The 15,069-nt window shown below is 42.9% G+C and overlaps 1 protein-coding gene across 7 annotated transcripts in view; it reads left to right on the top strand.

Moving 5' to 3' along the window:
• Positions 1–15,069, top strand: part of EPHA5 (EPH receptor A5) — a 208,248-nt gene that overhangs the window by 38,453 nt on the left and 154,726 nt on the right. For all 7 annotated transcript variants that reach the window (XM_065689741.1, XM_065689771.1, XM_065689751.1 and 4 more), the window contains exon 3: positions 7,386–8,049. In XM_065689741.1, the coding sequence (XP_065545813.1) occupies positions 7,386–8,049 (664 nt within the window). The remainder of the gene's footprint in view (positions 1–7,385; positions 8,050–15,069) is intronic.

Below are 15,069 nucleotides of genomic sequence, written 5' to 3'. Positions count from 1 at the left end.
CAGAGTCTGAACGTGAAGCCTGGGTTATAACACTGACACAAGTACCTAAAAATAATTGCCTAAGAGCTCCATTTAAAGCAGGGACCAGTGACCTGGCAGTGGTGGAAGAAAGCTGAACAAAGCAATTTTTCCTTTTATTGGATATGTAGTGGGCATCATTTATGCTGTAGATCTTGAGCTGCTTGCCACATCTCCACTCTGCTCCTAGCAGTGTTGCTCCATTGGGAAGAACAGGCTGGCAAACTGGCAGCATCGTTGCTGCATTTTAATTCTGTATGAGAATAGTTTGGATCATTGTCCCTTGCCTGGCCTCCCAAGTGCTCCATTAGGTGCTGATGGACACTGCCACAATCAATAGGTCATATAGGTTATACATATACTTCTTGCCAATTCCAATGTTCGAAACGGAACTGTTTTGCTCTGGGCAATCCTGAGGTCAGCATACCTTAGAGGGGGCTACAAATAAGGTGACTATAAATAAGGTACTTTCCATTTTTTATTCTTTGATCAAGCAAAGAAAAGACTGAAACACCCCCAGCTAAATCAAAGACTCTCTTTTAATCATATGGCTTCAGAGCTGAAAATCTGGGCAATGTCATGCACTGCAGAGCATGTCGATAAAACTGGTAATATTGGTGACATGCTTTGAAGTAGTCGAATTTTGGGACTGTTGTGTCTGTAGATGGTGTTTGCAACAGGTAAGATGGTGACACAATCAGCCTTATTTTACAGCTATCACAACCCTGCAAAACCTTCCGCAGTGCAGGCAAAAAAGGATGCATAGTGCTCTGCCTGGCTTTCACTAGAGATTTAGCCTTACGTGACCTCACTGAAGTCACTGAAGCTGTGCTTCTTACTTACTTACTTGCTTTAACTCTGTGATATGATAGCAGGTAGAAAGCTGGCAGGCAGCTAAAAGAAACACAAACACCCAAGTTTTTGGGTTTTAGGATAGGAGGAGAATGGCAAAGGGAGGGAAGAAGCAGGCTGGGAGATAAAGTTGAGTAGCAGGAGTGAATGCTTATGGGAGCCGAGCTGGAGGCTATTGATTGGCAGCTGGGTCTTAACATCAGCTACATAAAAGGAAATCGAAGAGACTGCCTGGATATTACCAGGATGAAAGGCAGGATAAATAGCACAGAGCTGAACATCAGGCTGGTTTGCCCTTCTGGAAGGGCAGCAGGTCTCCCCTTTTAACTTGGCATAGGGATTGCATAGCCCCACGCCATGCTCTTCTCTGCATGAATGTGTGCTTCTGCTGTGATTGACAGCAGGATCCAGGGGTGAAATTACTCTTTTCTGTCTGTAGGGAAAGCATATGGAGTATCTTTAGCTAAGTAAGCTTTAAACTAAGAGTTGCTGGGGGAGGGGAACCTCAATCCATCCAGCTCCTACCAGTCTGATGTTGGTGCCAGTAGGAGATGCTCAGAAACTAGTGGGGGATCATCAGTCTGGGGTAATGGTCAGACTTGTTGATCTTAAAGGTCTTTTCCAACCTAACTGATTCTATGATCAGCAAGGGAGCACCCGACGAGCAGCACAGAGGACTTGCAGCCGCTCCATCCAATAATCCATCATTGTCAGGGGCCCAGCTGAAATACCTCTACGCCAATGCATGTAGCATGGGAAACAATCAAGAGGAGTTAGAGGTGTGCACATGCCTGAAGGGCTACAAACTCACTGGTGCCATGGACACATGGTGGGACACCTCCTGCCTCTGGAGTGTTGGAATGGAAGGATACAGGCACTTCAGGAAAGACAGGCTGGGGAGATGAGGAGGGGGTGCAACCCTGTATGTCAATTACCAGCAGCTGAGCATAGAGCTCTGCCTGGGGATGGATCAGGAGCTGACTGAGAGCTTACGGGTTAGCATTAAAGGGAAGGTGGGAACAGGGGACATTACGATGTAGGTCTGCTACAGGCCACCTGACCAGGAAAACAGGATGAGGCCCTCTATAGACGGATAGACATGGCCTTATGTTCACAAGCTCTGGTCTTCATGGGGGATTTCAACCACCCTAATATATGGTGGAGGTACAACACAGCAGGGCACAAGCCATGCAGGAGATTCCTGAGATGCATTGATGATAACTTCCTTGTCCAAACAGTAGAGGAAGCAATGAGGAGTGGGGCTATGCTGGACCTTGTTCTAACCTACAGGGAGGGGCTGGTGGAGAATGTGAAGCTGGAGCCTTGGCTGATAGAGGAGTGTGAAGAACAGCCTTGGCTGCAGTGACCATGAAATGGGGAAGTCTGAAATCTTTAGGGTGGTGAGGAAGGTGAGCAGCAGTCTTGCTACCCTGGGCTTAAGGAAAGTGCGCTTTGGCCTCTTGAGGGATCTGCTTGGTAGAGTGTCTTGGGATATAGCCCTGGAGGGAAAAGGGGCCCAGGAAAGCTGTACAGTATTCAAGGATCTACTCCTCCAGGCTCAGGAGCAACACATCCCAGCAAAGAGGAAGTCAGGCACAACCACCGGGAGGTCTGTGTGGATGAACAAAGTGCTCCTGAACAAACTCTAGCATTAAAAGGGGGGTGATTAGTGACAGTCAGCATAGCTTTACTAAGGGCAAAAAATTCCTGATAGATCTGGTGGTTTTGGCCCATTGGTGGATAAGGCAAGAGTGACTGATGTCATCTACCTAGACTTGATACTCTGCTATACAACATCCTTGTCTCCAAACTGGAGAGGCATGGATTTGATGGATGGACCACTTGGTGGGTATGGAATTGGTTGGATGGTCACAACGAGAGTTGTCAACCGCTCGATGTCCAAGTGGAGACAAGTGACGAGTGGTGTTCCTCGGGCGTCAGTACTGGGACCAGTGCTGTTTACCATCTTTGTCAGTGACATGGACAGTGAGATCGAGTGTGCCCTCAGCAAGTCTGCTGATGACACCAAGCTGTGTGGTGCAGTCAACACACTGGAGAGAAGGGATGCCATCGTCAGAGACCTTGACAGGCCGATGCATACCTTATGAAGTTCAGCAAGGCCAAATGCAAGCTTCTGCATGTGGGTCAGGACAATCCCAAGCACTACTACAGGAAACTAGATGATCTTTAAGGTCCCTTCCAACCCTAGCTATTCTGTGATTGTAGCTCATTCAAAGCTTGGGATTCTATATCTGTGTCAGTTTTGCCTTTCTCCAAAAGAAAAGTGCAAATGCGTAAATCCTTTTCCAATTTTACATCTTTTTGCCAGAAGATTATTAAATTAACCTGCATATGTTTTACAGCTTTACATGGTGGGGTGGAAAATTAAATGGGAGAAGATGAGGTTTGTACCCATGGAGCCTGTGAAATAGGTAGTGGGAACCACAGGCAGGTTGCAAGCTCTTGGAGGTAGGGAGTTCTACATGGAAGGTTCCAGGCAAGTCTTAGGAACCCCCTTGCTTAGTGTTTTTAAGCTCCCTTTCCCTCTTTAAACTCCTAGGATTTTGCTAAATGCTTGATTTCTCTTTCATCAGTGCTAGGATGTGTGAAATTATGAAGGGGGCTTGAAATATCCACACCACCTTAAATGGCTGCAAAAGAGAGTGAGTTATTGCAGACCAGTAACAAAAATTCTTGCAGAAATACCTTTGAAACCAAATAAACAGTGGCTCTGAAATTTTCATCCCTGCTGTCAGTGTTTGTTTTTGGGGCAGCAGCCTTTTGCTGTGCTGTGCTAGCAAATTGCAGTCCTGGAATCTCGGAGATTAGACACAAGCCTGAGTAGCAGACAGATGGTGAATGTGTTCTAAAATTGCCCCTTTAACCCAAGGCTGCTCCACTGAATGCTTTTTAGCTCTTATATTTTTAGTTAGATGTAAGATATCTTTGCCCTTTCTGTAGGCAGACAGCCTTCATGAATCGCATGCTTCCTATTGATGGAGCAGAGTGCAGTCTTTAGCTTCTGTTAACTTGCCAGCAGTACAGTACTGGAAATTTCTGATTCAGAAATAGGTCTCCTATAAATGATTTAACATCAGACCATTGAAATGCTTTTGTGTTTTCCTTCTTAGGGCTATTAAAGGCATAGAAAAAAATTTTAGCACCAAATTAATGGTTGCATTTTTGTTTTAATCGTACAGATGGGATTGATTTATATCTCAAATATGTTCTGCAGAGAGGAATTATAATATTACACAATTTTTCAGTTGTACTTAGGGTTTTTTATGCCAATATTTTCAGCTATATGTTGTTTCTTTAATGTGGTGAGCTTTCTTTTTCAGTAACCGTAAGGTGCTGCATTTCATTCTCTAGTTTGTAATCCTTTGGTTGAAAAGCTTGTCTGGGGTCTATAGTGATTGGGAAGCTGGGATCAGGCAGAGGTGCAGGGGCTCCTTACCCTCTCCCCTTGTCATGGAGGGATGTAAAAGCAGAAGGGTAGCAGGCTGCCTGCAGTCTTTGAGAGAGGCAGACCCAGCTGAAGAGAAAGAAACAGTGCACCCCTACATGCAGATGGGAGAGAAGAACATTAAATGACAGAGCAGAGATTTTGCACAATAGTGGCTGTTCTGATAAAATCAGGTTGGCTTTCCCTTGAGGATTATACAGAGACAAACTGCCTTAGCTTATTAGCACCTCCCTTTCCTCTTGCTCCCTGGTGATTGCTTTAGGTTTGATGGCAGGTGGTGATGGCAGGACTTGCTCTGATCTGGGGTGCAGTGCTGGAAAGGAGGCACATCCTGAAGACTGAGATGTCAGATTCTATGCCATTTCTTGCAGCTAATATTAAACTAGCTCAGCTGATGTATTGATGCTTGGGCCTTCCTTTTCACAGTGTTTAGTGCTGTCAGTGTGTGAAAGCAGCTATTAGATTCACTGGATTTAGTTTCTGAACAAATGAGCTTTCTTATACTCGCTCCCACTAACAGATCTTCTGGAGCAGCTGTGGAAATGACCTTTATTTCATAATCCTGGAAAGCATGATGGGTTGGGTCTTTGATAAATGATCTGGCAAGTATTAAAGAAAGGGAAGTGATGTTTTTAGGTATGCCTTCAAGTAAGGTCTCTAATGATATTCCTGCAACACCACAGTCACTGCAAATGGTCAGTTCTCTGAAAGAAATACACATCCCTGCTCCATCCCTGGCAGTGTTTAAGGCCAGGCTGCACAGAGCCTTGGGCGACATGGTCTACTGTGAGTTCTAACCCATGGCAGGGGGGTTGGAACTAGATCATCTTAAGGTCCTTTCCAACCCTAACTGATCTAAGATTCTACATTTAGGGAGCATCTGTGGAGTTACATTATGTACCTTGTGGCTATCTGTACACATTCCCACTTGCTAAAACTGGTCAAAGCGATTTCGATCCCTCACCACCTCCTGCTGGAGGTTAACACTTCTTGACATATGCTGGTTGATGGGTGTGATTGTTCAGGTGATCCTCTGACCTTCAGCCAGAAAAAGCAAAAGTATAAAGTCATTAAGGTTATGGCCTATATGGGGTATATCTTCATCAAATGGAGAATTGCTGCTATGATAAAGAGACTGTGCATTTATAAAGTGTCATGTTAAATAAATCCACTTGAAGCTTATATGTATAGCATATTTACCACTTAAGCACAGTAGCTGAAGGATGGTGCTTTTCTGCTTTTTAATTTCATGTATTTAAACCTACCCCATTTGCTGGAATGTAGAGAAGCTAGCTGCTGATTTGTACTATCTTGCATATTCTTCTTACGTGTTTTCTCAGTGGCTCTACTCTTTATAATTGTTAATTGCCCTTCCTCTAAGTAAGGAGAATGAATCCTGCACAGATCTGCCTAGCTTTTGCTGCAGGCATACTTCCAGCTAAGTCTGTGGCACTACCAGGAAGGGAGAAGTGACAAGTACATGTTAATCATGATAAGGTCATGGCCTGTTTAAGCCCAGAGACATAAAAAGAGTTTAGAAATTAAGATACTGCTTAGCATGACAAAAACGTCCTCAGGTTACGTTCCTCACTTGGAAGACTGGCTGTGCATGTGAACTCTGCACATCACGGCAGGTATGTCTTGCTGAAATTGCAAAAGTCTCCACTATTTCACGTCCTGAGTCAGGGAGGAGAGAAAAAACTTTTCTGCTGGCAGTATTTATAACTCATTTGGGACTGTAGTATCAGGTTGTGTTTTCATTCCACTTGCTGCTGCCATTTTTATTTAAATTTTAAGAACAGCATTTCCCTTAAAAACCTTTATCATTATGCTGACTCCGAGGGTGTTCCTCCTCATCAGATTTGCAGTAATGGCAGCTAGGTTGAGAAGGCTTTCATCTTAATCTCAGGCTGTATTTCCAATGACAAAAATTGGCTTTTAGCCTTAGAAGATACGCATCCTGGAACATAGCTATTACCTTGTACTGGAGCACCTTTAATTTATGCTCTGTGTGTTTTCTCTGTGCTGTGACTTGATGCAGGCAGCAATGTTGAGCAGAGGATGGAAGAGGCTTTGGAAATTAAGCCCTTGCAGATGAACAGTTCAGAAGTAGAAGGGAATAAAACTGAAACCATCACAAATTCTCCCAAGTTCTTTGCTGTACTTACATGGGTTAATCTAATCTCATTAATGTGGTGCTACAGTTGTCAAAAGCAAAGAGGAAACAATGTTGTGTCTCTACTGTAGGCACTATTGTGGCACTACTTACTGTGGTGTGCTGGATGAGGAAAAGCATTTCTTCCAAGTGATGTACTTCAGAGTATGGCCAAATTAAATGAAAAAAAAACAGTTGCTACAATTCCCACAAACAGTTGTGAGAAGTTATCTGGAGCTCTGCTTAAAAACCTGTGCAGCTCACAAACAGCTGTACCTTTGCAGATCCTGGTAACCTTTACTGGAAGTAATCTTCTTGCATGAGCAGGAACTCCTCTGCCTAACACACTTGGGGAGAGCGAAGGCCTATTTCTTTCATATATCACTCTGCTTATTTTCTGGAAGGCTATTTGGTGGGGGAGAATAGCTTGGAGAAACGTGGTTGTCCTCATTGTGTTCAGCAGTGATTTGAGGATGTAGTAGAAAGCAGCCTGGGGGAGCAGGGACAGACGGACCGTAATAGTGATCTTGGTTATTTTTTCTTTTCCTCTCCTATATTGATGCATTGGAAAAGGCCAGCTCATGGCCCCATCTGCTTTTGTTTTGTTTCCTAACAAAGTGTCAGTGGACAAACCCAGCAGTATGTTTTCCCACTTCGGAAATACCTGAAAGAAAAGGTTTTAACCAACATCCTTTTATATTTCTAAAGGGTCTTTTATCTGACTTTATCAGAAATGCATTGAGCCTCCAGTATGCAAAACTGCCATTAAACTTTTTTTTCACCCTAAAAGTCCTCTTAAACCTCTGAAGGCCAAGGGGCTTTTAGGTGGGATTAGCTAAGATTTTGCGGGAGCTGTAACATTTAAAAACAGTAACACTTTTCCTTTCTATACAGTGGGAAGAAATTGGTGAGGTGGATGAAAACTACGCTCCGATACACACATACCAAGTATGCAAGGTAATGGAACAAAACCAGAATAACTGGCTTCTGACCAGCTGGATCTCTAATGAAGGGGCATCCCGCATCTTCATAGAGCTCAAATTCACCCTGAGGGACTGTAACAGCCTTCCAGGAGGACTCGGGACTTGCAAAGAGACTTTTAACATGTATTACTTTGAATCAGATGATGAAGATGGGAGGAACATCAAAGAAAACCAGTACATCAAGATTGATACCATTGCTGCTGATGAGAGCTTTACAGAGTTAGATCTTGGCGACAGAGTTATGAAGCTAAACACAGAGGTGAGAGATGTTGGTCCCTTAACAAAAAAGGGATTTTACCTTGCTTTCCAGGATGTGGGTGCCTGCATTGCCTTGGTCTCCGTGCGTGTGTACTACAAGAAATGCCCATCGGTGATTCGCAACCTGGCCCGCTTTCCTGACACCATCACAGGAGCAGATTCCTCACAGCTGCTGGAGGTGTCAGGTGTCTGCGTCAACCATTCAGTGACTGATGAAGCGCCAAAGATGCACTGCAGTGCTGAGGGGGAATGGCTGGTGCCCATCGGGAAGTGCTTGTGCAAGGCAGGGTATGAAGAGAAGAACAATACCTGCCAAGGTAAGGGTTTGCAGGAAGGGTGCTGTGCTGAGGTGATGTGCAGTCTCAGCTTTCTTCTCTTCCACGTCCTTCATGCCTGGTTGAGTTGACACTGGTGGATCAGGTTCTCACTTCCACTGAGGTTCTTTGAATGACTTTGGCATCAGGAAGGGAGAGGCCTTGGCTGAATGTAGTGGGACTTGACACTTGTGTATGGGTGCTTCTGGTGCTTGCAGATCTGTGGACGAGGAGAGTCTGGCACACCACTATTATCTTTGGAAAACAGTACTGCTGAGTCCATGAGGCAGTTACAATTTTATCTGTTATTTAAGGCTGTACCTTTTTCTCCTCAGCATTGGGGTTTCCTTATGAATTTTAGAAACTTGATTTCTTTTTTCTGGATTGTACTAGGGACTGTTTGAAGTTAATCTCCCTATGCAGGATGCATTTTGTTTCTGTATTTAAAAGAGTATGTTTTTCTTTCTTTATAACTCTGTGGGGGGGAGTGGGGATTTGATGTGGTGAGGTGATTGATTTTCCTCTCTGGTAAACAGTTTAATATGAAGCTGCTCAGCTGTTTAGAGTTAAACCTAAAGCGCTACCAACAAAAATGCTTTCATATGTGCTGAAGTTTTCACACAAGTAGCTGGCTGAGGTTTCTGAGTTGCTGGTCAGCAGTGCTGGTCTCCTGAATCATCAGGGGCTTTCTGCAAGAGATCTGAAGCTTAAGACCTAAAAAAGAATACTTTTAAAATGCAACATACTCCAGGAGTGTATAATCTCATTTTATGGCTTGCTGTATTACATGCTGGTTTATAAAATCTGCCCCTCTCTTGTAAATATGTAACAGGTAGCTTAAAATTGATTTGGACATTAAAAAGAAGGGGAAAGGGGAAAAAATGCCCAATATTTCACTGCAGTTTGCTTTTTTGCAAAATTACTATATGTTGGTTATCAGTCCTATCTGAACTGCCTGCACTTCAGCCACTTGGTAGTACCTAACCTGTGGGGAAGTCAGAGGGATTCTGTTCCAACCAAAGGTGGTGTTGAATTTTTCTCTTCATCTCTCTCCAGACACTTGTTACTTATGATTGTAGTGTTGATGCAAAGGCTAGATCAGTACGTATCCAAAGCAAACTGGCCTCGATCCTTTTATACTTGGTCACACATTGTACCTCAGAAGTTCAAGTCTTTTCAAGGGAGAATTTTCTTGGAGAGAAAATGTAGGTAATACTGGTTTTGGAGAACCCTCTAGTAAACAGCATGTGGAGTGTGTTTTTTAACCAGGGTAGTCGTTTTTTGCAGATGTAGTCCATGCAACAAAATCTGACTTGGTTTTGCTTTTCCTGTGCTAATAAAAATACTTCTTCCATGGGGAAGGGGGAGAAGAATCAGACTTGATGTTTCATACTGCACAAGGGGAGTCAAGATCAACATTAGCCCAAGCTGAGGAAATCCACATTGTCGGATGAGAGGTGTGGGTCAGATAGATCAATAAGGATATGCTTCGTTATGGATAAAAATATACTTCACCTACAAGCTTCACCCTTGGCAGGAGTTCATTAAGTAATTTAATTGGTCTAGAGCTCTTAAAGCCCATAATTCTTATTTGTAGGAAAGCCCTAAATTCTATCACCAAATCAGTGGGACACTGGGATCTGAGTGCCTACAGCAAAGTCTGTTTGAGGGCCCCGTTTGGGTATCCTGGTGTTTAACCTAGGTCATCGTGCCAAGTGTTTCCTGCTGGTTGGCTCTGAGGAGATGCTCAGTCCATAGGAGATATTCAGCCTTAGGCCATTCAGGAGGTCTGCACTGAGCGTGTATGGAATTCATGCTGAAGCTTTGTGAGTAAAGTGCTTTCTTGTCTGGGTATTGTTATATTCATAAGGATGAGGGTTTTTTTATAGGACAGTGAAGTTAAATTTTGCAGCCCACAGGCAGTATATGTAACACCAAGAAAGGTCCTGTGTGCTTGTAGATGCCTCTTCCTACTGCCCCACTGGCCTGACTGGTGTTTAGGAAATGCACTTTGTGCTCCCGGCTGACATAATGATGATCTTGGCACTCTTCAGTGTAGCTTAGACAAACACCTAAATAACCTCTGACCTTTGGTTTGTAAATCACTTGGCTGCATCTTGCAGGCGGTCTCCCTGCTTCCTTTTGCTTAAGCATAAGTAGGTTGTTAATGACCATGCTTTAGGAAACACTTTCAACCCAGAAGAGCCTGGCTTTGTTTATTAAAATTTCTCCTGCAAATATGACATTTTCCAAGCTCTAGTGTCATGTCTGGACAGAGCAGACTACACTCTCTTATTAGAGGTAATGTAAATCCCAGTCGCTCTCACAAACATATGGGAACTATTGAAATCCCTTCTGCCTACAAATCATTAATTGGCAACGATGTTCTGAATTCATCATCCTGTCAGCAGGGTTCCTGTTTGAAGAAGGCACTGACAGTAACAGCTGAGCAGTTTCTCCCGCTGGGGACACTGAGGCTGTAAATATGGCATGGTCTAATCTCCTTATATAATGTACTCACTCTCTCAACTAATATAGGCGGCTAGGTAGTATTTAGTGTAAAGAACCCAGACTAGCTGGATTTTATACATCCTTTGGCAACATGGCTCATTTATCAGCATCTGCTATGGAACAGTTAGAGGTAAATTGTGACTGTTTTGGGACATGTTTATAAAGGACTGGTGTTAAGGTTCATTATTCACAAGAATAAATTGCTGTACTAGTTAATAAGAGAAATGAAAGCAGTTGCTCTGTGAATTTCTGTGCTGGTTTCCAGAGCTGTGATTTGGTGCTGCTGAAAGGACTAATGGTTATTGGCTTTGCTTCGGTTCAGCTGGTGCTGTCTGAATGGGACCTTGAGGAAAATTGAGGAAAGTGCCCAGTTTCAAGTCTGTTTGGTCTATTTCAAGTCTCCTAATGGTGGTATCCTCCTTAGCAGGCAGTGCTCAACCAAAGTTAATGGCCAGTTCCCCAGGTACTGTAAAAACATCATGCAGCAGCACTGAAATATCTGCCTTTATCCATTTAGGGGTTTGGCAAAAAAATCCTTATCTGCCCCAGTCTATATTTTCCTTCTTCCTGCCTTGGTATAGATGGGTTTTATTGTAACTTCAATTTTAGTTGCTTTCTGTATACAGCAGGGCTCACTACTGGGGTTTGTGTAGGAAGTTAATAAACCCACTGTGAAAAGGGCACCTTCTAGCACTTCTCTTTGTATTCGTCCTCACCTCCAGCCCAATGTGTTCTTAGTAAGAAGTACTTCCTTTTATGCCTTTCAAGGCTTTGGAGCCCATGGTACTGGAAGGGAGAGGATGTTGACAGGTTAAGCTTAATGAGACCCAAATACAATTGCAGTGGTGAGGTCCTGCTAGTGACCAGAGTGGTAATTGTGGGTGTAATTGATTTGCAGAGCCTGATGTTTTTTTCAGCTGCTCTTAGAGCTGAATCAAAAATTAATTAAATATTTGAGTTAAAAAAAAAAAAAGAAAAAAAAAAGAAAAAGGGTGGGGGGGGAGGGTAGAAAAACTGCACTGCATGACAGCCCAGCTGAGAAGGTGGATAATGAGTTCAGGGGGTTGTAAGGCTTTCCTTTCCAAGAATCAGTGCATGCTGCTACTTAGGAGACATCAAAAAGAGTACAGCTGGTTTTAGTCAGCTACAAGTATGGATAAGATTACAGATGTTAGAGGTGGACAAAATAATGGAGGAAAACTCAGTGAAATCTTTCTCTACCCTTGCCTTCTTCTGAGGAAGAACTTTGAAACTGAGGGCTGGAGGGAGGATAGATTGCAGTATTATTTTCTGGTTTTAGAAAGGAATTGCTGCCAGAGGAAATACTTGGATTTTTTTCATTTGTAAAACAACTCTAGTGTTCAAGCCCTTCTGCTGTCTTAAATATTGATGTTTGTTTGATTATTCTTCCCTTAATCAACTTTGAGCATACCTCAGTGCATTTGCCAAACTGTTTATTTTTGCTGATTGTTCATTGCTTGTGTTGCAATTCAGCTGAGCTCTGCCAAGAGAAATGAGAATTTCTTACAGGAACAAAGCTGAAAAAAACTCTTGTGTTCACAGATCTTTTATTCTTGATATAATTAAAACTAATTGACATAGGTAGCTAGTATACGTAGATCAGAAGTTTACTTGATAAATCAGTTCTCAGGTGATTTTGTTGCTGGCTGATTGGGGGTGGAACAGAGTTGCTCATCTTCCTCTAAGAGCAGTGCAATCAGTGCAGACGTTTGAAGGCACTTTCCTAGAACAGTGATTGCCCCTCTGTTGATCAGCTACTGGAAGGATATTCAGAGGCAATTGGGTTTCTTGCAGCTGTGCAGGAGCAGTCAGGCAGAGGTAGTGACCCTCGGCTGGTAGGTGGCACCATCTGTGGAGGGTTAGAAGGCAACTGATGGCTTGCCAATGATGGTGATGATGGAGCCACGCTTGATGAATATCGCATTTCTGTGTCTGCGCAACAGCTATCCCAGAGGCCCGACCTGTGAATGAAACACGTAGCTGATTCCACAATAAAAAACACCTCTATTTTTAACAAATTCACTGTGTGTGGTTTCCTCAAGTGACATAGCGCTGCAGCTCAGCCGTTGCTTTCCCTGTCCCCTTATTTCTAGGAAATGGAAGTGTGCTGCTGCACGGGTACCCTTATTTTGGAGCCTGGGCCTTTGCCCGAAGCAGCCAGTGTTTATGGTTTTGCATTTGATGTAGGTGCAGGAGAAGGGCAACTTTTCTTCCTCTATACCTTGTTTGCTTGCCTCTCTGACTCAGGGCTGAATTCTTGCTCTAAACTCCTTGTTGCAGACGCTAGAATGACAGCATGCTGCTAAATCCTGCTTGTCTTGTGGGATGCTTCCCAGCTGGGGCTTAGGTGAATAAGGCAAGTGTGCTTTTACCCTTGTGGTGGAGTGGAAAGTAAGCATAGTCCAGGGATAAAAAGCAACCAACCAACCAAAAAAAAAAAAAAAACACCCCACTTTTAATTGTTCTACTGGGAGGTGATTACATGGAAAGAGAAGCATGGATGGAATTACTCAGTATACGGAGAATACTGAATTTGGAAACACAGTTGCCCCTCAAGGGAGCTCTTTGCCCATCATTCATACTTCTCATGCATTTTTCTGATTAAAACCAAATTGGTTAGGAGTATAGCATCATAGGTGTTTATATAATTATGAGCTGAAGTGCCTAGTTAATTTTAATTTAGGCACAAAACAAACCAGTGTCAGAATAGCTGAATTTTTGGCCACACAGTGTGTATTGTTTTTTTCAGACGTAAAGAAAATCAGTTGAATGCCTCATTTCAGCAAAAGGCAGTTGTCACCAGAGGGGGAATGGGCTTTATTCTGCAGAGAGGTATGTGCATGTGAATATTTAGGTGGTTTCTTCTGCAGCTGAAATAAGTAACAAGAGCAGGAAAATGTTTTCCATAGATCAAAACTGTGTTGCAGCAGGATTAATTAAATATTATTCTCTTTGCTTTATTTTGCATGTATGTGTGCCTTCATTATAGGAGGCTTGGTATCTCTTTATGTGCAATATATAGTGCTTTGCTAATGAGTTGTAACCTTCTGCACTACCTTGTTTGCTCATAACCCCAATGACTCTGAAGATCTTTCCTCATTCTGCAGCAACACTTTTAGGCCGTTACTTTGACCAACCTAACTTTACTGTTTTTTGCAGTGTGGCTGCTGACAGTCACCTTCCAGAAGGACAGTTAAGGAGCACTTTTTTCCCCTACAAAGTGTAGATTGAACAGTGCAAATAAGGTTTGGAAATGGCTCCAAAAGTGTCAACTGTGAAGGTTGTGTTTGCTTCTTAGCTGTGAGATATTTTGGGGCAGATCTTAGGGTACGTTTCTTAGTCTGGTCCTAGATAATTAACTGATATTTATTTGAATACTGCCTTTGGGTTTAGTGTTCTTTACTGTAGGGTATCCATTGGTAGAAATTGGGATTTCTTAAATTATGGGATGAGAGAGGTGATGCAGGAGAAAAGGGAGTCTTAGCCATGGTGCTGTTAGGTTCCTTTAATTTCCACCTTTGATTTTGAAATTCTTGGAAGCAGCTTTCTTATTAACTGTGGTTTTTTAGAAACAAGTAAGGACTCTGGAGAAATACTAAGGATAAAGTACAAAAATGCTGGTTGGCAATGCAGTGAATTTAATTGCCTTGATTTAAGGTATGGCTGTCCCCAGCTGCCCTCTCTCTCAATCATGGAAGCTGCTGCTGGCTCTGCAGAACTGGATAATCTGCCCAAGAGTTGATGTGACAAGTGTAGGGTTTTTCTTGATGCCTCAGCTGCCCAGGACGCGGGTCCTATCCCACTGTGATCTTTAATAGGAAGGTATCTGCAACCTCTTGAACTGCCTAAGGTCTGCCAGAGCTCATTTGTCAGAACCCTCATTCCACCTAATTTAATGCGGTATTAAAATGAAGTTGTACTATTGTGTTTTGTTCATAATTTGAGTTTCCAGTTCTGTGTTGCTCATTTAGAAGCACTTAGCAGTAGTTAATGATGTATTGACATTTCAATAATAAGCTTTTCCATCTGCCTGCTTTACTTTTTGTCCATTTTAGCTTACTTTGGGTTAACATTGAGGTTGAAATCCTGGCTCTGCAGAAGGAGAATACCATTGTGCTTGTATGAACAGATTTGCAGCTTACTTTTCGTTTAATTTCTTTAGCTGGATAAACCTGTATTATGTATAAGGTAAGTGTTCAACAGACTGCAATAAAAGCAGAGACTGCAACACAGATGTCTGCAGAAAGAGGTGAATCTGCTCTTCATGTAAATAGAGATGCCCATTTATTTTGCTTGAAGTTTGCTCATTTTCTGTCACTGAAGAAGTTAATCTAGTATAGGCACAATGGTATCAATGAACAGATGGCAAAGGCTGCAGCAGGTACTGATGTGCTTCCATGTTTTATTTCAGTCAGGGATGGCTGAGGTTAATGCTGGAATGAACTTGAAGAGTGAGGAGGCTAGGTGTTATATAAACCTCAAGCTCTATAA

The sequence above is a fragment of the Lathamus discolor genome, chromosome 1 (genome assembly GCF_037157495.1).
Source record: "Lathamus discolor isolate bLatDis1 chromosome 1, bLatDis1.hap1, whole genome shotgun sequence".
Lineage (NCBI taxonomy): Eukaryota > Metazoa > Chordata > Aves > Psittaciformes > Psittacidae > Lathamus > Lathamus discolor.
Note: the sequence above shows the minus strand (reverse complement) of the source record. Positions and strands in the feature narration are given on the sequence as shown.